We start from the raw sequence: 26,575 nt of genomic DNA, 5'->3' as shown, positions 1-26,575 counted from the left end.
ATAACAAATGTTATGCTAGTTTGTTTGATTATCTTTAACTGGTTATTGAATCTCATCTATTAGGCATTAACAAAGGGGAATTAGCTTTATGACACTCGGTAATTAGATGGATAGCCTGAAGATCTTAGATGTGCTATGCAGAAAATTTTTGCTGCTAGTGCTGTAGTTGAGACTTATTAATGGAGTCTGATGAGGTACTTTACAGCAGGCCAACAAAATTAAAAATTCAAGCAGTATTTCTTGTCACTTAGCTAAGGAGTTATATATTGATATAACTTTCGGAGTGATATTTGGTTCTCAGATTTTATTTTTTAATCACATACTCTATCCTGTAGTTCTACTCTTAAGATTTATTCTAAACATACCTTCTTGACATGCTTTACTAGATAATTCTTATCAAGTAATTGCTTAGTTGTTGGTTTGTTCTCCAGGTAGAATGATTTATTCCCGGTTAGGTGCCTTTCTCTGTCACATAAAGCATAACCGGTTTCTTTGGTTGTTGCACAGGCTCTATCACATAAATCAATGCTCAGAAATATTTAGAATCCACTTGTGCTGTTTCCTTGTGGTCCTAGAATTTATTGTTTGTTTTTATACTAGCAATTAGCTGATAATGATGAATCAGCAACTATGGAGAAATGCAACTGATACTTTTTGCAAAGTCCATGTTATATATTCTTGGTTAGGCCAATATAGATTTAAATCAAACTGATTGAGCACTACTCCTTAGGCACTTGTTCCCCTTAGTTTCTTGTCACTTTTAGGTACATGGTGATTTGGTGGTCTTGAGCTTTACCTCATAAGGAACATTGTAATTTGCAGCTTTTATCATCTGACAGCATGGTCGGTTGGTTGTTCCCATCTATCAGTTCTTAGTGTGAAATATCCTCTATGATAAGTGATTGAGACACCATTTCCCTTACAGAATACCACAATTTCTGTTGGTCAATGATTGCTTCTTTCACAAACATCAAGTCAAGTGGTTGAGTCTAACCTAACTACATTTGAGTGCTTTAGTTAGAGGCTAGAGAGTGCAGCACAAACTTCATAGTAGAGTGATGCTTTTCGATCATTTTATTTGCTGATTTTACATCTTAACCAGGTATAACTTTGACATTAGATACCAGATTAAGGCTAGTAAGCAGCATACTTTTTGAGAAAATTTGATTACTCAGAGAGATACCTGAGCCTGTTGCTTAATTCAATTTTTTAGGGGAAATATGTCTTATTTTAGAATCCAAATCTGAAACTACTCAGCTAAGCAGTTGTTTCTGTCCTGATATTGGCAACGAGATGACAAACTCGTAGACTTTTTCTCAGAACCTTGGTTTATGTGTTGCATGTGGAGTTATTATGGTTCTCTATTATGCTGAAGTGATTAATTCATGAGCTCTGTCAAGATCTAGTGTGTTTCAAATTCTATCTGGTCATATTCCCGTTTGCCTTTTCTTCTCTGAACTAGGTTTCCACCATGAACTCTCTTATTCATGTGTGCTTGATATGATTGCATATCCCTCATGTTATACTTCATGGAGTCGTATGACTTCTGTTCTGCCCACATGACTTCTATCACATTGGAGGGACAGGTCACACCTTTATCCACACTTATGGCAGGCTAAAGGATGGACCAAGTATAGGAGAATATCATTTTTTGTATGCCTGAAAGAACCTTTTATTGATTGTGCAGTCCTTGCTAATGTAAAACCTAGCATTATTGGCACTGCTATGAAAGAGAGTGTGCCCCAAGTAGATTAGCCTCTTAGACTGGCAAGAACTGTAGGAAGCATCACGAGTACGGCTGAAAATGAATCAGATAAATCAGATAACAAATAAGATTTCCTTTGTCTCTCTAGGTTATGTTAGATTTTCATTCAGATGAACGAGGGTATTCTAACTGTGGTTTTGGGGGATATTACATATTGTGTCTAAGTTTATCCCTCTAACGACTATAACAAACAATATACTCTTAAGGGGATGAATCTGATGAATCTTCGCATCATATAAGATACGTTTCTTGGGACTTAGGATTAGCATTATAGATACAATTTATCGTAACCATCATAAATTGGATGCTCATAAGTGGGATGTTGAAGGTGGTGACTCTTATGCACCACTTCTTCATGATGGCTTCTGTTCGAGCTTAAGCTGCTCATAAACAAGTTTTATCATTCAAAATGTTTCTTGTGTAACTGTGCTATGAAAGCTTCGCTTGTCTTTTTATTTTCCTTATGAGAAAAAAGGAGTAAACTGGCAAGTTGTAAGCTTACATTGAGCTCTACTCTGAACCAAATGTAGGCTTTTTGATGTGGCTTGTGGTTCAATAGTCCTGATTTGTATAGGTCTAGGTTGTCTACAACTTATTTAGAACTTTGTACAACCTAGTGATCAATGAAGTCAGAGAAACCAAATTCTATTTGGTGGAGACATATGTATGGTCCAACTTTGTCGGCCTAAGCTTTAATGTTTAGCAGCCTTTTTATCATCATAAATGATGTGATGTATTGCTTGTATGTTTTGGTTTGTATGCTTGTAATAGGTTAACTACTTGGAAACAACCAATTTAGGGTGACTAACAAGTGTTTTAAGCTGTGGGTTGCAATTAAATAAAATGGACATAAAGCTCAAAAGAGAGCACCTGCTTTTACTTTCTTGTTCCTTTGATGGAATATTCATCTTCCACCCTAAAGTGTAAGTTGAATAAGCATATACTTGCTTGAGTATTCTATTTTGATTAGTGTTGCAACTCAGTCACACACAAAAAGAAGAAAGATGAGAATGTCAAGTAATCCATGATATGCTAGATTTAAATTTGAGCAACTTCCTCGGCTCTTGTTGTTGTTTATTGATGCAATATAACCATGTAGTTATGGATTTTGGTTCGCCCAAAAAATTTTCCTACTGCCTTTCACACAAGTTGCTGCATTCAGTGTTTCAATTCATTTTTTTCTCTATACCACCACATTTGCATTATTCATTGTCACACACACAGTACTCACGATGAGAACATACCTGTGTTGCACACTTGAACTACTTGTCCATCCAAACTGTCTCAGTGAACATGCCTTTCCAAAATCCTCACTGCAGGAAATCAGCCCCACTTCAGCGCATTTTTCTCTCTCAAAAGGGCAACAACTGCAGAAACAGGCCACAGAGACGGATCCCGCCACTGCAGCTAAAGCAGCTTTTCTAGGCTCGATGATAAATTTCTCCAGGTCCTGCATGCTCCCTCAACTCCAAAGTCTTCTCTGCCACAAAGCTGCTGTGGTCAAACTTCAGAACTCGTAACTCACTTTTAATCTCTCCACCACATTGAATTCTTTTCTTGGGAGGTGTGGACCTTGTTTTATCTCATTCAACCTTTTTCCTAAAAAGAAGGAAAATTTTATTTATAGCACTTGTACACTGCCATCTCTCTGCCATGGACTGATATGCCATGCACAAAATACACAAGGACCTTCTCTAACCAATTTCACTGCTGGGTCTTTCTGTGTACATTGTGAGCTTCTAAGAGCATATGCAGTAGTGGTCGAGACACACAACACATTGCTCTAACCCTAATTGTTTCTTTTGTGTCAACATGTGTTGTGACTGCAACCAGCCAGCCTCTCTCAGTTCTTCCTCCTCACTATGATGGGCATCCTTCTCTTCATCCTCACCGTGGGGAAGTTCACGATCTGGTCCTCCTCAGCCACCCATCTGTGGGCACAGCAGCCAAGTGCAGGTTGCATCAACCATGGTGCCTTAAAGTGGCACTACAGCACGTGTGTGCTGCAGTAAATGTTAGAGCACTGGTGTGTAATACACCATTCAGTCTTCATCTTGGAACCACGTTGTGACAATGTCTAAAGAAGATGCATGCTTTGTGTACCAGTGACCGCTATAAATGGAATCACAAACTAGGAGAAGTTGCATGTATTGATGGCAGCAGATACGTACGTGAAGCCAGTAACCAAATGGTGCAGAAAGATGGAAGCTTCCAGCCTGGCCAAATCCAGCCCCGGGCACAGCCTTCGCCCACCACCGAAAGGAGTAAAGCCACAAGTACTCGTGTCCTTGCCCTGTAGGGTTTCAATGAGCACGAGAAGAAGAAATAGAAGAAGAAGAAGAAGAAGAAGAAGGAGGCAGTCACTTTACTTTCCATCTCCATGGATTGAAGCAGTAGGCCTCCTCGTAGAGGTCGTCGTCGAGGTGGACCGATCGGAAGTAGGCGAACACGCACCATCCCTTGGGGATCAGGTGCCCTTTGATCTCCACATCTTTCATGGCCTTGCGCATGATGCCGCTAATTATGTTCCCCATACGCAGCGTCTCTGTTATGACCTATATCGAGTACTACCATGTTAGTCTCAGTAAGTAAGTAAGTATGTATGTATATATATGTTTGTGTATATATACATGTACGCATGATGCTTTTTTACTGCACATCGATGTCCTCAGTTTTAACTGTCAAACTTACATCTTGTGTGAAGGACAAGGACATGTAGTCGGTCCACTGCAGTGTCTCCCCGAGGAGAGATTTGCTCTTCTTCAATTGCATGTTCTCTTCCTGAGATTATGAGAGGAATCCATTAGTTTGGGTTGAGAAAACGTTGATCAACCCATTCGGAGATGATGTATGGCACGGCTTAATCCGAGAAATACTAGATGAATCCGGATCTTAAACCGTGCATGAAGGATTAAGGAGCATGTGGTTTGGTACCTCCAGTTGCTGGAGAGCAAGAGGGCAGTCGCTGAGGTACTTGGCTGCAAGCGTCAGAAGAACCGGCACCGAGTCCTCCGCTGGTATCATCAGATCGATCATATTGTCCGATATGAGGTCGTCGGGCAACTGATCGTTGCTGTCATTCAGCAGAACATCCACCACGTCCCGTGGAGGGCACCGAGGTTCGCTCATTCTCTTCTCTTGGATGGTCCTCTGGATCAGCATCACCATCTTCTTCTTTGCCTGGGTTGAACTGTTCACTAGTAAGTCATTATGAATCGAAGTTGCAGGTTTGCCATCAAGTTAGCTAGCTGAAACATAGAGCCAGACTTGCCTGCAGCGATCTATAAAGTCTACTTCCCGGTAGCTTCACTGGCAAAGACATCAAACCAGCAATAAATTCCTGGAATTGTTGCTTTAAGATGTGCATTTCCTCTCCTGGCTCCAACCCAATCAATCCTTTCACCAGGATTTGGAAAACAATCTGCTTAAGATTAGGCAGCATGAGAGAAATTGTTTGGTGAATGTGTAACTGCTATTGCCACACAAAGTAAATGGTGACATGAAAAGGTTGGGACACAGTCAAACCCGACTCAAGGTCATTAAATTCCCTCCTGCCGGCCAGGCTTTGCATGGGGTCTAACGCACGTGTGCATCAGTCACAGTTGCGTGCCTTGGGATGAGGGGAAGAGATCAGAGGAGGAAGGTCGTGAGGGACTCACTAGTTTGGCCTCATCTTGGAGGTGGATGAGGTGCCCATCCTTCCAATTGCTCATGGTCTCCTGCACGTAGCGCTGCATGTCTTTGGTGACTTGACTCTTGAGGTGGCCGGACTTCAGGAAGGCGCCGATGAGGCCATGAACTCGTTTTTGGAGGCTCCCGTTGATCATCAGAATGGAGGACTTTCCCATCAGCTCCGTGAGCGATTTGGGATACCATGGCACGAAGGACTTCTCGTCACTTTGCAGGATGAACCGACTGACTTCTGCATCGGTTGACACGATCGTTGGACTTCCGAAGATATGCGACTTGAACACCTTCCCATACCTAAAAGATTCGTTCATGGCATAAACCCTACCTCACAAGATCATGATCACACAAGCATGCATGAGCTGGTAACACATCTACGTACACGAGACGGCGCTTGTCCATGAAGCTCTCCGGGCGAGGCGAGTAGGCGCAGGACACGAACTCGAGCGTCTCTCCGATAAGAGGCCAGCCGAGGGCTCCTTTGGGGAGACGAGCAGCTCTCGTTCTCCTCTTCAGCTTCCGACTCTTGCAGAGGAACACGGTCACCACGATAACTGATGCTGCCAGCCATATGATCAACAACTTATCCATGCTGCAAAGCTATGTTGTTTTGGATGGTTGTGTGCGTTTTCCAGCACGCTACGATGAGGACGACGACGGATCGAAGAGAGAGAAGGAGGTGGGGGGGTGGGGGGGCAAAGGAGAGCAAAGAGAGAGTGAAAGTAGAGAAGAACAGAGCTGTTAGCGATGCTAAGTAGATGTGGATGAGCTTTCACAGTGCACGATATTTAATGGTGGCATCGCCCCAACTCTATGATTGTAATGTACCATAGACCATTGGGGGGCCACATGTGAGGTCCGTTCTATAGAATCCAACCCACCAACCTCCTGTCGTCATCTTCATCTTCTTCCCAAAATTTTCTCTCCCTACGCACACACACACACAAAATTATCATCTAATATCCAATCCGTTCCACACGATTAGAAATGGGATAATATAACCTTTGATCCAGCCACCTGCATGTGGTGGCCATGTCTTTAAGGCAGCACTCGAGCTAGGCGCCCAATTAAGAATGCCCTCCTTTAGCTTTCCCCACTCTGTGCTTTGCTGTAACTCTTTGGCCAGTAATATACTAATGGCTGCATCAAGCCATCCTGCTTTTGGTGGAATTAACCTAACCAAAAGCATCTTTCTCGAGAGCTGTTGTCCCACCTACTGCTGCACAAAAACAATTGGAGTCAGGTTAAGATCCTGACCCCTTTCTCGCTTTGGCAATTCTGCTTCGACTCATGTTCCACATAAATATTGTTGCCTGGGTGAGAGCATTAGGCATAAAGTAATGCAACTAGGATCCTTCGTTTGAGCTAATTGTACTTGTGCTCTCTCTGTGGTTTGTCACCTGATAAGTGAAGAACGAAGACTGAAGCCCGGGGTGCTCAAGTAACCCGGAGCTCCTGCGGAGTCCACGAAGTACAGCTGACCGAGATGGCTGTGACATCAGTTGCTTCATCTTGGCTTGCATGCGAGTCTTCTTGTCGTAGTCAGTGCCTGCTTGCACGCAAATTCTAGAGCATGGCCATGGAATCAGTTTCTTTATTGCTGCAACGACACTGGTTGCTTCTGCAAGGTAGAACTCAAAACAGGAGAAGCTTTTGTTGCCATTGCAAGCATCACACACCATGAACACCGGTTGCCGCTGCAAAAAAACCAGAACACGACGAGAAGGTGGTGGTGGTGTTGACCGTGAGCATCACAGCGTGCATGGATTCAAAGCGGCCCTGACAAGTGACGACGACAGCGACATCCATATCTTCCCATTACAAGGAAAGCAAGTTATAGGATATTGTGGCAGGGATAGCCTTCCCGGCCATAATGGCGTTCTTTAATGGTGCGTCGGTACTACCACCGGGAGCAGTAAACTATGCAACCCACCGTGTAACCTATCGCCATCAGAGGCAGGCACGACGAACAAGGAGAAAGAGTTGGTGGGAGATGGAATCAAAGCATGATGTGACCATATCAATTCATTCGGCTTCCCTCCTTTATTCATCGACCCAACCCTTTTAATTTAATGATCTGACATGGTGAGGATAGGATTTATATAAATATACAGAGATGCTCTGCTTGATTTCATGTTCCTCGTTAGGGAATTCGATGATATCATTGGCTGTCGAAGGTTGCAATTCGGGTTGGACTCACTCAGCTGGGATTTATTGGATGCATTTGCTTGCTTGGTGGGGTTCATCAAAGCAGTAGGATCAGAAAACAAATATGGTTATCAGAATAACAATGACTTCGGGTTGGGTTCTGGTTTTCTAGGCCCAATGCTGCCTTAAAGGTTCAGATTCAACTAAGAAGACGTTCTTCGAAGTTCCACTTCGCCATGATTCATCCACCCTCTGCTATCATTTCTTAGGGCATATGAACTGAGGCAGCAAATTCTTCTTTTCATGAGTCCATGCACTTGGTGTTCTGATCATGCAGAAGTCGCTATGTTTGAAAGTGACAAAATAGAAGACGTGAGACTTGTTTGTAGTCATGAGATCAATTCAATAGTTATGGAGACACTAATTTAGTGTCACAAAGGAGATCCAAATCTACCAGCTGATTCATGGTACGGTTGCTGTGGTCTTTTGGAGGATTTGTACAGTTGCTGCGTTCTTTTGGAGGACTTGTACAGTTGCTGCGTTCTTTTGGAGGACTTGCACAGTTGCTGCGTTCTTTTGGAGGATTTGTACAGCTACAAAACAAACACTTAAAATTCATAGGTTGAGACCACCAAAACTGTAGTCTGATCTGAATCACCAACTGGTACTTGTCAGACACCATTCCACCACAAATTCATGATCAACAGCTAAGAGTACATGAAGCCAAAACCAAGAATCCCCCACCAGATAGAAAGTAGACAGGGTCCAGATCAGCTAAACCAAAACCACAGGCAGCTCCACCCAGTTTGTAACTGCTTACGATTAATATCATTCATCAAACATCTGCGCAAACATTTCCACTGTTGGCAGGTTGATGCTGCAAGTTTTAAGATTCTCATCGATCAAACACCTGCAAACTGGGTAAACTTGCATGCCTGAAGCAATGATCTGCAGGTGGATCTTCTTTATTCTTTGGATCGTTGCTTCTGAATTGACAACACATCAAGTTTATGGAAAGCAGCAGCAACCCAACATACTGGTCGGCACTGCAATATTCGCCATCTGCTACTACGGACATCTGAGTAGAATATCCATTTCTCCATCTCATGTAGGGTACAAAGCGTGAAGCGTCGCAGGCATACAGCCATAGTCTTCTTTGGTACGGACTGCAATATGATTTTTGACATGAGATTGTTTCTCTTACAGGATATTTACTTGTGGAATTCATAGTCCATTGCCCTCTTAGTTTGGTCGTGATGGTGATGAAGCTTATCAACTCTGTGAGATTTTGCCCTACACAAATTACTAGTTTTCAGAAGCTAGGAATCGTGAACACCTTTGATAGAAGAGCTGATATCTCTGATGCATGTGCATTGGAACAGGAGAAAGACCGAGGTTCGATCACAAGAAATGGTTGATGACAGTGAAAATAATGATCAATTGATCACACAGTGCCTTCACCGGTTTACTAGCTCACTCGAACGCTTCTTACCCTCCCTCACACGACAGAAACATACTATGAGCTCACACTGTCACGATCTAATAATTAGCCCATGAGTGCAAGAGTCAACGTAGCTCTCCCAGAGGGAAAGCAATGCTCAACCTCGAATTAGGCCACAAGAGAGAGCCATCAACAAGGTAGCTGCATCCCTTTCATCTTGCGGGAACACTTCATAGAACGCTGAATTGGAACTCAGACCGATCTCGACATCTTCCACGCCGAGCTGCTTCTGAGAAGTGCTTGCAGTGGTGATCTTGCACCGCTTCTTGAATGGGAGAGTTCGACGTATGTTTGGCTTCTTCTCTTTCCGTATCTTAGTTGGAGCATCACTGCGGATTAGTCCTCCGCCGCCTTTGGCAGCAGCTTCCATGGCCCGTCGCGCCTTCCGCTGTCTTATCCCGCAAGCATTACAAAGGGACTGCACAAAGAAGGACGGGCAAGATAAACAACTCGGACTGCAGTTACATTTGCCCGTGGTTCATTTGGGAGCCTCCAAAACATTAACAGTTGTATACCTTGGGGCCGCGAGGGCCACCTCTCCACAGAGGAGTTTTTGTTGTCTTGCAGATGGAGCAGACTCTGGTAATATCAGCTGGAGGATTGATGCTGCAATTGGTTTGCCTGCATCCCCTCGGTATGCCATCTTCCGAGTTCGTCGTCTTCTTCATGATCCGCATCTCAGAAGACATCCACTGATGACGTTCTTCATCTTTGCACCAATTCAACTCGATCGTCTTCCCGATATCTTGATCTCTGGTGGGACGTGATATCCAATGATCACTCGACTGATCCATGGTCTGCCATAAATTAGTTGCAAGCATCAAGTCCTGTTGCACCAGAACTAGTCATGAACTATATTTGGTGCAGCAGAAGTTACTTGCCTCTTGTTGCGGTAGCTGTTGCCGGGGTGGGTGGAAACCTCTGCCATCTGCTCCATGCTCATGGGGGTTTCCTAAGAGAAACGGACATGAGAATGGAGAAGTATCATTTGCTACTGCAAAGATCGGACGATCAATAGTTTGATCTTCGTCTCCCTCTGCCATGGAGATAGCAGAAAAGCGGCTCAAATGGAATGGAAGCAGAGAGAGAGAGAGAGAGAGAGAGAGAGAGAGAGGAGGCGGAGGAGAAGGAGGAGGAGGAGGAGTCGAAAGGTGAGGAGGTGGGGCGTAGGGATGTAGCCTGGCTCTCGGTCCTTTCCAAGATAAGTACCAAAGAGGAGAGGACGCTGGGCCAAGATGCCAACATCAGCGGTGACCAGTGGTTGATCAATCAAATGCGCAGACCAGTAATTATCTTCTTCACCGAGGTAAAAGAGAATCAACATCAGTGTGGGGCTTAGCACACAAACCCAAACCATATCAGAGAGGCACCACGCAGCACAACACAAAAGAGAGATGATGGAACGCCGAAGGGTCCATCGCAACTGCACATGAACACAATCTTCCGCGTCGAGGACGATGGGCGTGCATGGCGGCAGCATTTGGTGCGATGGTTACTAAACCAGAAGAGTGGCTGAGATCTCAGCTTCACTTGGTACTCTGTTTCTGGGTACCACTGCAAGACCTGTCTCTTCTCCCCATCTGCCGCTTCGCATACCTCCATTCGTATGAGCCAAATCTGGCAATTCGCTGTTCTCGTGATGATCCCACAAATTTTACCGCTGGCGGATGCCGGGAAGTTACCATCTCCAAACCAAGGAAACTGATGATGTCAGATCTTCGTAGACAAAGATCATCTCATAAACCATAAGATCCAAAGGATCCGTGGGAAGCTTGTCCCGAAGTGGACTGCTGAGCGTCTACGCTTCGAGTCGGAGCTTCTTATCCAAATCATCATCATCATCAAAATGCTGCTGCTTTATTTGGATGATGGAGAGGATGGATACGTACCCCGTTGCTGTTGCTGTGCGTGTGCGGGAGAGGGAGAGAGGATTCACTGCCGTGAAGTGTAAGGCGTAGGGCTGCGGTGTGGAGTGCGTCCAAGCAAGTGTAGCTTTCGAAAGGGTGTCTGCAAAAGACAAGGATCATGGCTTGCAGCTACAAGACAGTGCACGGCCTGCCACATGGACCCGTTTCTCTCCACAAGCAATGCCGCGGTGCTCTTTTTCTATCTCTCCGGATTCGAGTTGACTGATTGAATGATGCAGTTGATCGTGTGTTGCTCGTGGGATAATGTTTGGGTTTCCTGCCTCTTCTTCTCCTTAATTAATTGGCCGGTGAGGATTTTTGTGATAATTTTTGTTTTATCTTTTGAGAATTTAATTTATTAGTGAAATTACTACAGATAAACACGACCTAATGTATATATCACCTCAAACAAATATTTATTTGTAAATTAAAACTTAAGTGGATTCAATATGTGTAACTATGTATAGAAAGCGAGAAGATTTTTTTTTTCTTCTTTTACGAAACATATAAGCGGTGAAGATGAGATTCAAGCAAAGTAAGATCTTACGATAATCCGTCAAAATCTTTAACCGTTAGGTAAGAAGATTAAGACTAATAGAATGAGTGCAAGGTTGACGACGTACTTTTTTTTACGTACAATTATTGTGTCCATAATGTATGGGTATAAAAACTGGTATGAAAGATAATTAAATGAAATCCATTATCAGACCACAAATTGCCTTTGATAAAGGAGTGATCTTTTTTGGCTCTTCTTCAGGTGAAGAGTGGCTGCTCTCCAAGTTTCCAACTAATTTAAAATCAAAAATAGCTTCATCAAAATCAAATAAATTAGAGATGGCAATACAATAACGAATAATAAAACAATGTTAAGAGAATTTGGATGCATTAAGGGAATCATTTAAAATCACAATAGTTGGACGTGGAGAACACACGTCTCTGACGCTGTTATAAGCACTCACGAGTACAAACTAGTAGGCCTGCCTTATCAGGCAAGGATAAGAAGAAGAAGAAGAAGAAGATGCCCCCTTCGACTTGAGAGCAGTCACTGCCAAGCTTCGTCGAATCCATAAATTTAAAGTAAGGTGATCTTGCTGTCTGTCATATGTGGTCACAGCTCAGAGTGGGACTGCCTAAGTTTGGTCTCATTAATGCAACCGCGGTTTAATTTATGATGTTTCAAATGATGTGTGGTCAACTTAGATTGGGACTGTCGCTATCATTGATGCAACCGAGCTTCAATTTAAACTCCGAATGATAGGAAGATGATGTGTGACACATCATGCTAATTCTCTTTGGACGAATCGATCAAGGAAAAATAATAAAAGCACGAGAAGATTCATTTCAAAACCCTTGTTTTGATGACATTGTAAGGTCGAAAGTCCAACCCTCGTCGGTAGAAGATCTTGTAACTCATAATTTCATTTTGTTTTTTTCCCCTTTGGTGCTATATTTCCTCTTCCATACTATTTGATGATTTTGGTCCTTTGATTTCCATTTTTCTCTTTTTGGTTTTTGTTGTTTTATGACTTAATTTGAGCATATAATAATTCTTATATCACACATTTCACTGCGAGAACGGAGGAAAAGGAAAGAATAAATACCATACCAACTGGTTGTGCTCCTGCAGAATCACACGCACACAGATATCATTGCAGACGAGATTTTGGACTTAGAGACGACAAAGAGAAAAAGAAAATATTAAAACTCAAGAAACAGGTATTTTATTGAGGATATGAACAGGTCATGCAACTTATGCAACCCCTTCAATGTTTTGATCAGTACCTTCTCTTTTCTCCACACCAACAATAATTACAATTCCGGCCGCTGTGTATAATTTCAAGCAGTTTTCAGAATCGACTTGTGATTCCGAAACAAAAATGACAGAATTATATACTGCAGTGCTATACTTTTAATCGTTGTGTAAGAGCTTCGGAGTATACCGGTATTAATTCTGCAGCTGCACTTCGCACAGCCAAAATGCCTTTTCTGCTACCAACAGCCTCTTAGGAATCCTCTACTTTGAACAGAAACAAATATATTTTGTGATACATAGTCGGTGCCCTGCTGTTCCAGCATAGACACATCGATTTGCGTGGTTTGTAGTCTTCAGTCAGTAGCCATATATATTTCCGCTGACGTGGGAAGTTTCAGTTTACGACGACCAACTTCTGCAACCTTCAGTCAGTAGCCATCTATATTTTCGCCGACATGGGAAGTTTCAGTTTACTACGACCAACTTCTGCAACTGCTTAAGACATGACATAAGCTGGGCAAAAGATGGGCGTTCGTTAGGCTCACTGCATGAGAAACCAAGTGTATGAGCATGATGCTTAGTAATAATACATTCAATCTAGTGCATTAGTTTTGAAACCAACATTTGCAAAAACAACGATGCAAAAAATTAACCTCTAGGAATCCTTGCAATACAATTGGAAGCAAATTATAATGCCAGTTAAAAGAACAGATCGATTCCGTCGCTACAAATACCAGAAAAGCACAATGAAAATGAACAATGTTTGCTGTGATACCAGAATGCCACTATCTACAGTTCACTTATTATTATTAACCTTCTGTATCCATCAACCACTTCATTATTTGGAAATGAAGTTTCACTAACTTTTACGTGCATTGACTATGGTACAAAAGGTAGGTTAATAGTTAAAAACAGAGAACTACATTGCTACTAACATCAGCAAGCAAGCTTACCTTTGCCAACAATCAGTTATTATTTGTGCAACCATTGGATCGACCTCTTCAGGTATGTCAAGACGTCTATTTTGGAAACCCACTGCTCCAACCACTTGCATTGGGTTCATTCCACTCCATGGCATGCGCAAGGTAGCTAATTCCCACAGGATTACACCAAAACTGTAAACATCACATCTGATACATACAGATGTTTCTTATTACCAAGAGGTTCCCAAATATTGTAGAATTCTGCAGTGTTTTGAAATCTGAATGACCCACTTACTTCTCGTTTGATGGTTCATTTCGTAATACCTCCGGCGCCATCCACTCCGGCTGTACGAGTACAAATATCAGAAACTTGGTACATGATAAGTAAAAATCAACTAATACGATGAAGCTAAGATGCAGTGTTTTTTGATGAATTATTAATTAAAACTTAATATAAAAATACAACCAAAGAAAAGTAACAAGACACGAAGCTGCACAAACACAAAAAAAATAACAGAAAACATAAAATAATAACTAAGTACTTAGACCTGAAGGCCAATACAACCTGATGAAAATGAAGCAAATTTGATATAGGATAAAATAAACACTTTAAATAACTAATGAAAACAGATAAAATAGAAAATAGGACATTGGCTAATGTTAGAAGCTGAGATGGTGTACATGTATCATGAAAATAACATATGCAGCTTGGACAACTTGATGTAAGAAACAAGAAATGTGGCTCAACAATGAGAAATCAGCATGAGAATTGAGAAAGGGCAAGAAATCAACAAGCGTCAGGTGAGTCAGACTCTTGGGTCATGCCTGCATCATGTATTGGGTTTTCTGTATAGGGTACCCTATTTCTACCTTTTCAGTAATCCTTAGAACTGGAGATGTTGTCAGGTAGGATTACCTAGGATAAAATTCTGATGAGCTTATAAGTACAAAATGTGGATCCATACTCGATATTTTGTGTCAGGTATCAGATTTATATGCATTTGTTGGTACATATTTCAGATCCATGCTTGATTTTAATAAGGTTAATGTATCCAAAATGAGGATCCATACCAAAAAATGGGACTAGGTTCCAGGTTATCAGGCTCCATTAACAACCGTGCTTAGAATTTAAAACTTCAAAAGAAACTTGTATACGAGCTTTAAATTCAGGATTCACAAACCAAGGGGGAATTGCAAAAAGTGAACCAATTATTGGTCAAGATGAACAAAAACTGCAGTAGATAACAGAAATAATTACTGAAGTAAATAATGGAATAAGAAATTTACTGTTCCGGCGGTGGACTTGGATGACAAGAAGGTGTGATGCTTCAATCTTGACAAGCCAAAATCACTGACCTGAGACAAAATCGAGTGTAAAGTTGTATACTTCAGAAAGAATGTAAAACAATTTTGATATACACTATGTGATTTTGCATGTTCTACAGCACAGGAAACAGCAGTACTGCAACCAAAATAAACAGCTCTTCTTCAGATCCAATTAACAAGTTTACTTCCATCATCAATGATGTCTCAATTTGCTTTAACCTTATGTAGCTAATATTATAATTTCTCAAATACATTGACAATAAAAACTAAAAAGTAGAAGATAGACCATGAACCAGAAGATAAGAACAAAAAAGAGCGAAAGAAAGACATGACTATTTTATGAGGATTGGTCCCAGTGTTATGAAATGGATTATGAGCCGGGTCATCTTATCATAATAGGTTTACTTTCAATAGAAGTACCACAAATACAGCATTAGGCTAGATTTAACTTTGCATCATTCTTTAAAACCAGCAACTCAAAGACTACAGTTCTGTTTCAAGCATTAATAAAAAAAGTTCTACTGATCCTTGTATTATACATCCACACATCCTAGAATTCTAATTGTGATACAAATTTATGCTAGCTGATCTTTGTGCATTACAACTATCTGCTAAATTGGACATGCAATCTATAGTTTGTATAAAGCCCTTCATAACAAATTGCATGGAGTTAGATAGGCAATCACTTGATGAAATGATGAATCTGACATTTTAATTGTGATGACCGAATAACCATCATAATAAACCATCCCTTATTATAATAAAATCATGGTGAAAATCTTATGCATGGACAGGTTTGCTGAGAGGTATGCAAGAAGGTCAATGACTATTATTAAATGGAAGTACCTTGACCACCCAATTTTTATCAACAAGAAGATTTGGAGACTTCAGATCCCGGTGCACGATAGTTGGATGGCTAGTATGTAAGTGATTCATCCCCTTGGCCTGCCAAGATAACCCAGGTTGAGCTGAGGTGGATATCAGTATGCATAACCAAATTGTTATCATAAATGGTCAAACTAGTACCACATCCAGTGCCATTTTCAGTCGTCGATTTTCATCAAGTTGAACATTAGGACGATGCAACAACCTATATAAACTGCCCCTGCAAACAGAAGATAACATGTTGTGATCATCTAAGTTAAAATGTTGAAGTTAATGTGGTTACATGCCTGATGAAGATATCATGTGTACCATACATTAGCATGATGAAGTTTTGTCTTTGTTTTGGTGCAGCCAGCAAATCTGACAGTACCAGATGAAATACTCATGATATTCCTTGTTTCAAAGATATGATAGGATATTGTATTTTAAAAAGATGTTGTACTCATGATACCATCATGACATATGCTCCTCTTATATCATTAATCAGCAACGACTAACCTACTGGACCATCAGTCATTCCTCACTAACAATGAACCAAAGCAATAGTCCAGTTATTTGTAGTGGTGAGAATTGTGACACCTACATTGGCCCCATATTGAAAATGAAAGAGGGTTAATGTAGTATTTACTATATACAACTAGATGAATCTACTGCAAATACCGTGGAAAGAAGCATTTTGGGCTACATGATTCTGGACTTGTTTTAATAGGAGGTGTACCTATTTGGGTTGTAATAATTGGAATGGAAGTTACTATATGTGTGGTGAGTGTGTACAAGTGGGAAACTACTACTCATGGATGGTGCAAGAAGCATATCGATACGTGGAGTTTCCACTAGGCCATGGACTTCTACTTGCTAGGGGATTGTTAATGTGTTGGATCTTGATAATGGCATTGTCTATGAGTGAAGTAATTTTTATACTCTAATTATTCCTACATTAGATTTGAGAGGATATCATGATGGTATAAAGAGTTGGATGAGTCTATTACCAAATTCCTCAGCCTAAACATTTTAAATCACATGGTTTTAAGCTTGTTATACTGAGTCACAGTAGCTCTATCAAGCTGGGTTGCGATGATAGTAAATGATTAAGCTCATATATGGCTCCACCTTTCACTCTTTACTGATTGAAAATTTGGGCAGTATAATACCAAAGAAAATATATAGGACCCTTCATGTGGGCTAAAATATGTCAAGGTAATGAACCCCCTCCACACCAAAGATACCATACATTTGAGTTAGTCATACAGACAAATTCTGCAAGAATTTTAGGCTAACGAGTACCCATGCCTCAAGGTGAGAAAGGTTTGGATTTGTATAAAATACTAGATTGAACCACTAGTAATAACTTGAACATATTCAGTCATGTGGTAAGACTTGTATATAAGCTTGAGCTAGTAGGCATCATAGATCATGGCAAAAGGTACTTGTTATGCCCACTGATCAAGTAGAAAGGTGTATTGCACAAACCTTGGAAGAAACTCTGTTAGTATTGACAAATTTGGAGGACGGGTCACTGCTCCCATAAAAAGAACAACATTGGGATGCCGTAGCCTTGACATGATTTTCACCTACAGCAACAAACTTGATACATTACTAGCCTGAAAACACAAAAAGAATAGAGAACTACAGGTTCCAAAATTACTATGGTAAGCGTCCAACATGCCGGATTCATCAAAATCTTACTTCATATCTGAATTGTTCCAATGCATCACCAGACAGACCCTGATCCAAAAATTTCTTCACGGCAACCTCCTGAAAGACGACAACAATAAAACAATATGTACCAAGAAAAAAAACAAACTTTTCATTTCTCAACAAACCAAAATAATGATTCTTAAACAACCATCCAATTGTTCCACTACAACTTAAAATTTCAAGCTTCTTTAGTTCTAGATAGGGACATGATTTTTTTACTTTCATGGAAATCTAAAAGCTTATAGGTTCACCAGTATTACGAAAAGAATAGTGACAACATTATATTTTGCTTGACTTAAATTACCACAAAAATTATACCAAAGGATTTGCATAATATATTCACGAGTGGCATACGGACAATCAAACAATTAGCAAACAAATCCATAACAGAATTCATTAGAATTTTCTACGGAAAATTTAGTTGAACGAACCTATTAACTTGTTGAGATTGAAGGAAGAATCACACAACTATTAGTAAGTTGTGGTGTCCTGATATGGAATTGCAACTCCAATCACTTTTGGTTGTTTTTGCAAATCTTTCCTAACTACTAGGGTGAGTTCAGCATTACGCTTTTTTTCTCTGTAAATCTCTAAAACATTGTAGTCCGATTGGAAACTTGAAAATCTTTTGTACAAATACTTTAACCACAGTATCAGGATTTTGTGCATCCATAATCACTGAATCCAAAAAACTTCATGACTGTGAATTAACCCCACTAAATTAAGAAAATCAAAAGTTCTGGGTTTTTTACAACAATGTCTAAGCATCATCAACTCAATGCTTTATTCATCTGATTTTAAGAAAATGAGAATATTTCATACTTAGTCCAAAATAAAAGGTAATTTTCTGGACCATAACTTACAGTGCCATGCCAATCTGCATGATAAACCTCCCCATACGAGCCTGCAATATAAGAATATTTAGTTATGTATGAATCAGTTATTATCCACCAATTTTCACAAACTAAAGAATCAAACAGTAAGAGGATGGATGTAGATAATTAAACTGACTTGTAATACTATGTGTTAAAAACTCAGCTTCAACATGGCTTCTAGATTACCCTCTTTCCAAGTCATATTCCCACATAAAAATTAAAGGTAAATATCATAAAAGAATAAAGCTAAGGTGAGACATAAACAAATGAAAAGGAGAAAAGGAGAGACAAAAAAGAGTGATAAGCATCAACGGAAAGGAAGTTGGCCATTGAAAAACATCATTTTGATAAGCTCAGGTAGAACCCAATTGAAATAATAACTGACATATGCAATTCATGGAAAGATCCCAATAACTATCAATCATGGTCAAGACAAGTTGTTTATATCCATGATTGTGCAATAAAATTTAATCTTCTCAAATGGATTTTGAGAATGACAATTGAATGTATGGCCAGAACTACAAGAATAGTTGGCAAGTCGGAAACCAATCTAAATAAATTATGCAGGTTAAATACTAAAAAAACCAGGAAAGCGACATTCTGATCTATCAAAGAAAAGATGATCATAGATATGTTTGCACAACTTTAAGAATTATAGTTTAAGTTTATTTGAAATCTATAAACAGAACAACATATAAAAATTTTGTACTTTAATTAGATTAACAACTTCAAAAGTTGAGGTCAATTATTAGACATACCAATACCAATTCTTTCTCCAATCTGAAGATCTTCCCATGGTATCTCCCATTCAGCAACAGCATCTAGTATTATGCTTCTTTTTATATTGTCAGAAGCACTTGAGCCATGAGGATCATCTTGTAAGAGTTTGACCGTAGAATTCTTTGCACATTCTTGACAATCTTCTGAAGGAATATCTCCATGTTTATAAGGATTAGAATGGCTTCCTGCATTTTCCTGAGAGTATTGTGCATCTGATGATCCAAGAACATTTGACTCAGCCTCATATGGTACAGAAGAAACATTCACTTGTTTCATGCATGTAGCTGTTGATACAGATGCAGTATCAAGAACTGGACCGGTGAATTTACTCCAAAAATCATGTGGAGAACTTCCATCCACCTGAACATCCTTTTTAACTAACCATTCATTTGCTTTTACTAAAGATGTAGACATGCTCGTACCAAATATGCCTTTGTCAATATTATATGTGGATTCTCCACCAACATGTTGATTCCTTTTTCCATTATCAGTATCATTCGAGTGTTCTGCAACTGATGCATGTGAAACTAAAGGCTGGAAGTTTAACGTCCAACCAGTGACAGGTAAATCTGTCCCACTTCTCCCTTCTCTTTCCTTGTAGTTGCCTTTTCTATGGTCCTGTTCTATTAAATCTAGTGAAGGGCTTAAGTCATAAAACAAATCTGGAGGAGGTGAAGCACCACTTTCCAATAAAACAGCATGCAACTTCTGAGCAAATTCAGGGTTCTTTGCTGCAGTTACTACATATTTGGAAACATCATTAACTTTCATCCTTTGAGAAGGGGATATAACTTCTTCAGGTTTTAATGAGTCTTGTCGCCTACTCGGTGAAGGGCAAAATTTCCCAAGTTCATTTTCACATCTTTCAATTTGATCATTATCAAATTTTGCATCAACATCTTCTGGTCTACTGACTAAATTTGATGTTTCTTCTAGCTGCAATCCAAGATGCCCCGATAATAAGCTGTTATCATAACTTCCTTCTAATACATCTGTTTTCCTCTCAAACTGGGAACTGACTTTATCAAGGGCCAAGCATAAATCTTTGACAGTTTGTTCAATGGTTTCTGGGCCCAGCAGAAAGTTTCCAGAATTTTCAAGATGAATGCAGGGGTTCTCAGTAGGAATTAATGTGCCTGGAGCTCCCATAAGATCAACAATATATTCACTGTCACACATGAAGTGATGCTCTATCAAATTTCTTTCTGATTTATATATTATGTATACATATATTACATATAATATGATGTTCAATAATGTAAACAGGTTATATTAGCAACTCTATAGAATTTTGTATAAAGAGATAAAGGTGATTGAATTACATCAGCTACTGAGGGGGAAACAAAAACATGATATCTAATGCTTCTTTTTGCTCTTGTTTGTTATCGTTTTTCTTTTGCAAATGGTAATGGTGAGGAGGAAACAAAAACATGATATCTAATGCTTCTTTTGTTTCTTGTTTGTTATCGTTTTTCTTTTGCAAATGGTAAGTGGTGAGGACGGGATTTGATCCTTGCTATCAACCAGCTAAAGTATTTCCCAGCTAGGCTAGTTGATTATTTGAATACTGAAATACTTTAAAGAAACAGAACATTAAGAGAGGCCAGACACTGAAGCACACATCAAAAGTTTAAAAACTACCAAAGATACATCACAAACAAATCAAATATCAAGCAACATTTTATTTATTTTTAATAAAATTAAAACCTATGAGACAAAAATATAAAGAAATCCTGAGACTTGCTGGATTCAACACATGTTGGAACCACAAAAAAACACATCATTTGATATCTTAGCTATGCTAAAATCAGAATAGTATCGACATTTACAATAGTACTAACATCAATTGTCATTAAAATAGTAGGAGATATTCAAACAAAATAGAAATCATATAAAATTTATGTTTCATGTTAAAAATCTACATAATGAACAAATAGAAACACCAACCAAAGCCAGTTTAGTAAATGCCTAAAAGGTATATAACTATTTATAGCAACCATAAGAAAGCAGAATGAAATAAAGGAATCGACCTGTCATAATCAACTTTAATAAAGTTCACAGCCCCTTCATCAGTACCAGTATAATAACTGCCTTTTACAAGTTTACAAGGGAGGTTTATTAGATCAGCTAGTACCTGAAAAGGGGGAAAATGAGTAGTTTATTCAACTTCTTGTTCTTGTGCAATAAAAAATTCATAAGAAAAGTAAACAAGGAAATAGTCTACCTAAATTACTACTGTTTTTAAAGATAGCATTGGTGATCCCAGCTTATAAAATGAATGTAAACAGAAATGTTAATTGTATCCTCACAAATCGGGCGATTTGTCAATTTTAATTTCAACTTCATTGAAAATAACATTTTGTAATTTTTTTAATAATTGCTAACCAATTAACCATACTAGGACAACATTTACTCCGTTTTTTCCCCTTAACATGTATAAAGACCAAAGTACACTTATAATCCCATTGATAGAAACAACCAAGATTTGCCCTACAGCAGGTATAGGCAATACATACGAGTATGACAAGGGATCGGTATGGGCGGTATATATACTAGTACATCGGTATATCCCACTGTACCATATGTCGGTATGGCTCGGTACATATCGTACCAATAGTCAATTGGTACACCGGTATGGATCAGTAAGGCAAACCATAGAAATAACATACATATTTTCTAATAAAACAATATGAAGATCACAGACTTGTAGAGCAAAACACATGACAATAACATGCCCTCCTGAGGATAAAGCATAGACATGTTAATTTGATACTCATGAACAATATAATGATTCTTGGCACAGTATTGTAGGATGAACAATATAATGATTCTTAACACAGTATTGATACGTTGTCATATTGAGTGGATAAAAGTAACTACAATCACAGATGAATTGCCAAACCTCTAAATTGACAAAAGTCAGATAACAATATTAGAAAAAAGATCATTGGATGCCAACTTAATGCCCTCTTAATGTGATTTCCCAGGTCTTTTCAGCTCAAATACTATGATCAGTCTAAGATCTATTGCATAGATTGGGTTTCCCCGGTACAAGTCATATATGGTTCTTTCCAAGTCAAGATGTACAATATCATTGATCAAATAATGAAAAAATTTAGGTAATTTTGTTTGAATATACATGTACTCTTATTACCGTGGTATATTCCACATATAGAACTATAGTTTTGCTGCAGTCTTTTTGGTCTGCAATTACCTCCATGTTCATTAATGCTCTAAATTTTTTGTTCAGGCCAAAAGAGTGATAACAGACTCATGATTTCAGGTTAAATCTTTAAAAGAAGTACATTCCTTCCACAAAAAACTGGATAAGGATGTGGTAGCCTGTTGCTTACTATACACCTTCAACATGTTAAATGGTGTCAAGTATTAGCAAAAGGAAATGACAAATACTAAATTGTTCAAATCAATAAGGATTTATCATGGTAACATACTGCTGGAATGACAATCAATTAGCTGAATAAATGCTTATGGCACATGACAAAACATGTTCCTGGAATGACAATCAAATAGCTGAGTAAATGTTCATGTACCATAAAAAGACATGTTACAAAGGATCTAGCTGTACTATTATACAATTTAATTATCAAAAGGTTTGTAAAACAACATAATATAAGTGAGAAAAAAAAGTCACATATGCTGCAAAACTAGATGAGAAGAAATTACAAGGTACTTCATTAGATTGATGTGGTCAGGACAAAGACATTCTAGAGCATATGTTTGAACCAAAAGAGTAAAATAATAACAACCTTAAAGAGTAAGGCCCTGTGACGTGATAATCCAATTTCAAGTGAACCAAGAGGAAGAACAATAGTGTTCAAAGAAGTCCGCAATTCACAGCTTTTGAGAGCCCACTTTCTTTGCATATCAATAGCATCATCAACTGGGCCACCCATACTGTGAACAACAAGATCTGCAATCTTCTGGACTAGCCCACTGGTGAGTATGCCACGCTCTTCTGCTTTGCTTTTTGAAGCAATAGAGATTGCTTTCTTCTCAAGTTGTTGAAGTGCATGATCTCTTGTCTGGTTCACTAAAATTACTTCATATTCAATGTCATCTGAAATCGATGTTGCTTGGAGATCTAACAATGAAGGCATCTTTTCTCTTAGGTTGGAATTTGAGATAATTCCATATACATCATAAAAACCATCCTTTAGCTTCTCATCATAGTTAACAACATTGTAGCTCTGCAACAAAACATACAATGACCAAAAATTAATCCTTAACCAAATTATGAATCATGCTATGAGAAAAATGAGCATGAGAATCAGAACTCTAAACTTAAAGGTGAACAACAATAAAACTTCTTGAACAGATAGCAAGAGATCACCCACGCCATCACATGGATGAAGGATATGACAGAAAACACAGCAAGGATGAAAGCAGCATTTATATTCAATATCCAGAAGTGTCTAAGTCTATATTTCATTCAAGGGAGGTAGAAATGTCTTGATTCAGTTTGATGCTTCAAAATTTATTGTTCACAAGACTTAACCTGTGAAAGAAAACTATGGCATAAAAAGAACAAAAAAAAAAAGAAACTATATTAGAACATGAGAAAAAGCTTTTAAAACAGGTGTTCTGAACTGAAGGTTAAGCCTGATAAAGACACCTTCTTTCCTCGACCAAATTACTTGAGAAAAAATTCGTAACCACTCGAACCTTATATAATTGCGCTAGCCATTATCCTAAAATTGCACTGCCTATAATAGCTAGCTTCAAGAGTAGCTTTTGACGATTGGATTGAGAGTTTACGCTTTAAACCTTTTAAGATACTTATTCGATCTGAAACGTATCAATGAAATAATTCAACTTGAAATACCATAGACAAGGGATCAAAACGATCACATAGAACAAACAGTAACAGACCGGGAAAACCTCAAGACTCACCCGGTACCGGAGCGAGAGGAACTCCATCGAGCTCTCATCCGCACCACCAACACCAACAGAGTCCGCGGCGGCAGTTCCAACACCAAGGGAGCACCCCAGGCTCATCCGCTTGGCCGCCTTCATCTGCACGGAATCCGGGTCCTCGAGCCCGTCAGGGTCCGAGGCACTGATCGCCAACGCCAGCTGCACCTGGTACTCCTCCTCGAACAATCTGAAATCTGGCCCAGCCGAGGCCGCCTCCTGACCGCTCCCTCTCGAACTCGACGACGCCGAGGCAGCGGGCGGCGGCGAAGGGTTACGCCTCGGATCACCGAGCCGTTGATGGTGCTGGTGGTCGACTCCTCCGCCACCTCCTCCTCCGCCGATGTGAAGCTTTCGTAGAAGATGCTTCATCCTCGACATTGACCATCAGATCCAAAGCCCTTCCCCCCTCCCTCTCTCTCTCTCTCTCTCCGCTCTTCTCCGTCTCTTCTTGTTGGTTTAAATTATCTCACAATTAACTAATAGCAATCCCTTATTCGATCTAATCTGGTTAGAACACTTTTCCTATCCTTTAAACATACCCTCTTACATACCTATTTCTGTCTTAGAGATATAGTTGGGTCCCATATAAGACACACGTGTGGCAGAGGCCAAAGAGGTCAACAAACATGGGTTACAGTGGTAACCCGCAAACCGGCAAAGTAGAACTGCTTTTTCCTCTCCCCGCAAGATGAACCCGTTCCGGGTTGTAACGGGAACTCTCTCGTGGGGCCCAGTCTGAAAGCCGGCTATAAGACGGGTAAGTGACTGGCGTACGACGAGGAGGAGGGAGAAAGATGCGCTGGGGCTGAGTCGACGGCCCTCGGCGTCAACTTGCCGGGGAAGGGAACGAGGAAGCGAGTCGCCCACTTGAAGACGCCATGGATCGAGACGATAACGATGAAGACACCGTCGACTCGGAGAGCCAATAGAATTCTTTCTATTTACCCCCTCTTTTTTTCTCTTTTTATTTTTGTGCAACCAATGAAACTAAGCCACGTCTGCATCTTTTTTGCATACACTTCGCTGGACCCTGAATACTGACGTGGTACTCATTTAGTGGCCCGTATTAAAAGTCGGCGCCAGTTCACCGGTGAAACCTTACCCGCTCCCGCACCCCTTGCGACTGGGGACAATAAATGCAAGACAGGTGGGCTCCGCATGATTACTACAGACGGTGCAAGTGACCCATACAGTGCCTGATAAAACAATGAAGTATTGCTCTCCGTGAACGTAATGTTATTATGTTGGCCATGCAAAACACGGGAGAAATCACACGATGTGAGTATTCTTCCTATGCAGATACATACAACATCGTTGATCGATAATTTGAATTATATTTACAAGGTAGTAAGTAAATTTAGCTGAATGGCATTGTCCATATTAATTTCTTGATCAAAGATGACAGCATTCGACTTAATTAGGTCGAGTTGATCCCTCCAATTCCACACCGTTTAAAGAGGATGGAGAATTGATGATGCTCGAGCAGACGCAAAGATCAAACGGTCCAGATTTTCCAATCTTAAGATTTGTGAACCGTAAAGCAACGTCAAATGGTATGAGTGGTAGTATTTTTGTTAATTCGAGAAATAAAAATTATATTTAGGTGGAATGAGTCACTGTAATTTGAATGTAATGTATATATATATATATATATATATATATATACTAAACTTGAATTTAGAAGGTCAAATACTGTATATAAATTATTCATCTAATTTAAACATTGACGATATAACGATGTGATGACAGGAGGAATTTAATGCGAATAGACCTCGAAAAGAATAACAGAGGAGCAAATATGGTTGATTGGTTTCCCAGTCAAACCGACATTGGAGGGTGAAGGGATGGTGGAGCCCAATCTCTTAATTGCAAAAGAGACGTAGTTGAGGGCTTCGACTGTGGAATTAAGAAGCCCACTCTCTAAATTGATAGCTGTATGTAGATTTGTAACGACATGATTGATGGCTTCAATCCAATCTTCTTGATGGATGACTATCGATTTAAGATGAAATAATTGATAGCTTCAATTCAGTGAATCCAAGTCAATTATGGAGTCATATCTGATAGCACACAGTTCTGTAAATTGATATTAATCATAATAAGATTTTGTAGTATAACTTTTTGTCATAATCCGATCTTGAAAATTTTGAATCAAATATTAAGAAAATAATTAGAAGATGTTTTGTTAAGATGAAACTATAAGCTATTTAACAATAAGCTCTTGGATTTTGCTCCACCAAAGCAACCATTCCTTTATCAAAGGCAAATAATGAGAGAAAAAGTTAAGCAGCATAAAGCGCTTGTAATGTAATTTGCCCAAAGGCAAACCTGATACCAATTTGATGCTATTTAAGTCTAATTATACTTCTAAAGCTACAGGTATTCATCAAAA

The 26,575-nt window shown here is 39.6% G+C and overlaps 3 protein-coding genes across 5 annotated transcripts; all 3 read right to left on the bottom strand.

Moving 5' to 3' along the window:
- Window positions 1–3,356: 3,356 nt before the first annotated feature.
- LOC135583902 (cytochrome P450 90D2-like) lies at window positions 3,357–6,139 on the bottom strand. Of its 2 annotated transcripts, none has more exons than XM_065100124.1 (8): window positions 5,835–6,139; window positions 5,425–5,749; window positions 5,037–5,186; window positions 4,700–4,945; window positions 4,457–4,546; window positions 4,135–4,320; window positions 3,937–4,058; window positions 3,357–3,788 (listed from the first exon to the last, which is right to left on the bottom strand). In XM_065100124.1, the coding sequence occupies exons 1-8, from the start codon at window positions 6,041–6,043 to the stop codon at window positions 3,728–3,730; spliced, it is 1,389 nt and encodes a 462-aa protein (XP_064956196.1). In that variant the 5' UTR covers window positions 6,044–6,139; the 3' UTR covers window positions 3,357–3,727. The 2 variants fall into 2 exon arrangements, with proteins under 2 accessions (XP_064956196.1, XP_064956187.1); XM_065100115.1 differs by having other exon boundaries at window positions 3,357–3,696.
- Window positions 6,140–8,996: 2,857 nt separating this feature from the next.
- On the bottom strand, window positions 8,997–10,456 carry LOC135613137 (protein CYTOKININ-RESPONSIVE GATA TRANSCRIPTION FACTOR 1-like). The gene is made up of 3 exons (XM_065110176.1): window positions 9,983–10,456; window positions 9,617–9,898; window positions 8,997–9,519 (listed from the first exon to the last, which is right to left on the bottom strand). Exons 1-3 carry the CDS (start codon window positions 10,142–10,144, stop codon window positions 9,199–9,201), a joined length of 765 nt encoding a protein of 254 aa, XP_064966248.1. The 5' UTR covers window positions 10,145–10,456; the 3' UTR covers window positions 8,997–9,198.
- Window positions 10,457–12,706: 2,250 nt separating this feature from the next.
- LOC135607890 (probable serine/threonine-protein kinase SIS8) lies at window positions 12,707–24,636 on the bottom strand. 2 transcript variants are annotated; one of them, XM_065100084.1, is made up of 13 exons: window positions 24,160–24,636; window positions 23,016–23,456; window positions 21,279–21,382; window positions 19,227–20,416; window positions 18,457–18,497; window positions 17,582–17,650; window positions 17,366–17,466; window positions 16,037–16,115; window positions 15,857–15,955; window positions 14,972–15,040; window positions 13,980–14,029; window positions 13,715–13,891; window positions 12,707–13,274 (listed from the first exon to the last, which is right to left on the bottom strand). In XM_065100084.1, the coding sequence occupies exons 1-13, from the start codon at window positions 24,559–24,561 to the stop codon at window positions 13,235–13,237; spliced, it is 2,862 nt and encodes a 953-aa protein (XP_064956156.1). In that variant the 5' UTR covers window positions 24,562–24,636; the 3' UTR covers window positions 12,707–13,234. The 2 variants fall into 2 exon arrangements, with proteins under 2 accessions (XP_064956156.1, XP_064956151.1); XM_065100079.1 differs by having other exon boundaries at window positions 12,707–13,305; window positions 24,160–24,635.
- Window positions 24,637–26,575: the final 1,939 nt, after the last annotated feature.

Source organism: Musa acuminata, chromosome BXJ1-2 (assembly GCF_036884655.1).
Source record: "Musa acuminata AAA Group cultivar baxijiao chromosome BXJ1-2, Cavendish_Baxijiao_AAA, whole genome shotgun sequence".
Classification (NCBI taxonomy): domain Eukaryota; kingdom Viridiplantae; phylum Streptophyta; class Magnoliopsida; order Zingiberales; family Musaceae; genus Musa; species Musa acuminata.
Note: the sequence above shows the minus strand (reverse complement) of the source record. Positions and strands in the feature narration are given on the sequence as shown.

Coding starts and splice junctions, on each gene's coding strand:
- LOC135583902 (XM_065100115.1), bottom strand. CDS start 6,043: ATGGATAAGTTGTTGATCATATGGCTGGCAGCATCAGTTATCGTGGTG. Junction 5,750..5,834: donor ATGGACAAGCGCCGTCTCGT/GTACGTAGATGT, acceptor CGAATCTTTTAG/GTATGGGAAGGTGTTCAAGT. Junction 5,187..5,424: donor TCCAAGATGAGGCCAAACTA/GTGAGTCCCTCA, acceptor AATCTTAAGCAG/ATTGTTTTCCAAATCCTGGT.
- LOC135613137 (XM_065110176.1), bottom strand. CDS start 10,144: ATGGCAGAGGGAGACGAAGATCAAACTATTGATCGTCCGATCTTTGCA. Junction 9,899..9,982: donor AACAGCTACCGCAACAAGAG/GCAAGTAACTTC, acceptor AATTTATGGCAG/ACCATGGATCAGTCGAGTGA. Junction 9,520..9,616: donor GTGGCCCTCGCGGCCCCAAG/GTATACAACTGT, acceptor TTCTTTGTGCAG/TCCCTTTGTAATGCTTGCGG.
- LOC135607890 (XM_065100079.1), bottom strand. CDS start 24,561: ATGTCGAGGATGAAGCATCTTCTACGAAAGCTTCACATCGGCGGAGGA. Junction 17,651..18,456: donor ATGCAGATTGGCATGGCACT/GTAAGTTATGGT, acceptor GTCGTCTTTCAG/GAGGTTGCCGTGAAGAAATT. Junction 14,030..14,971: donor CCAAGTCCACCGCCGGAACA/GTAAATTTCTTA, acceptor GTACTCGTACAG/CCGGAGTGGATGGCGCCGGA.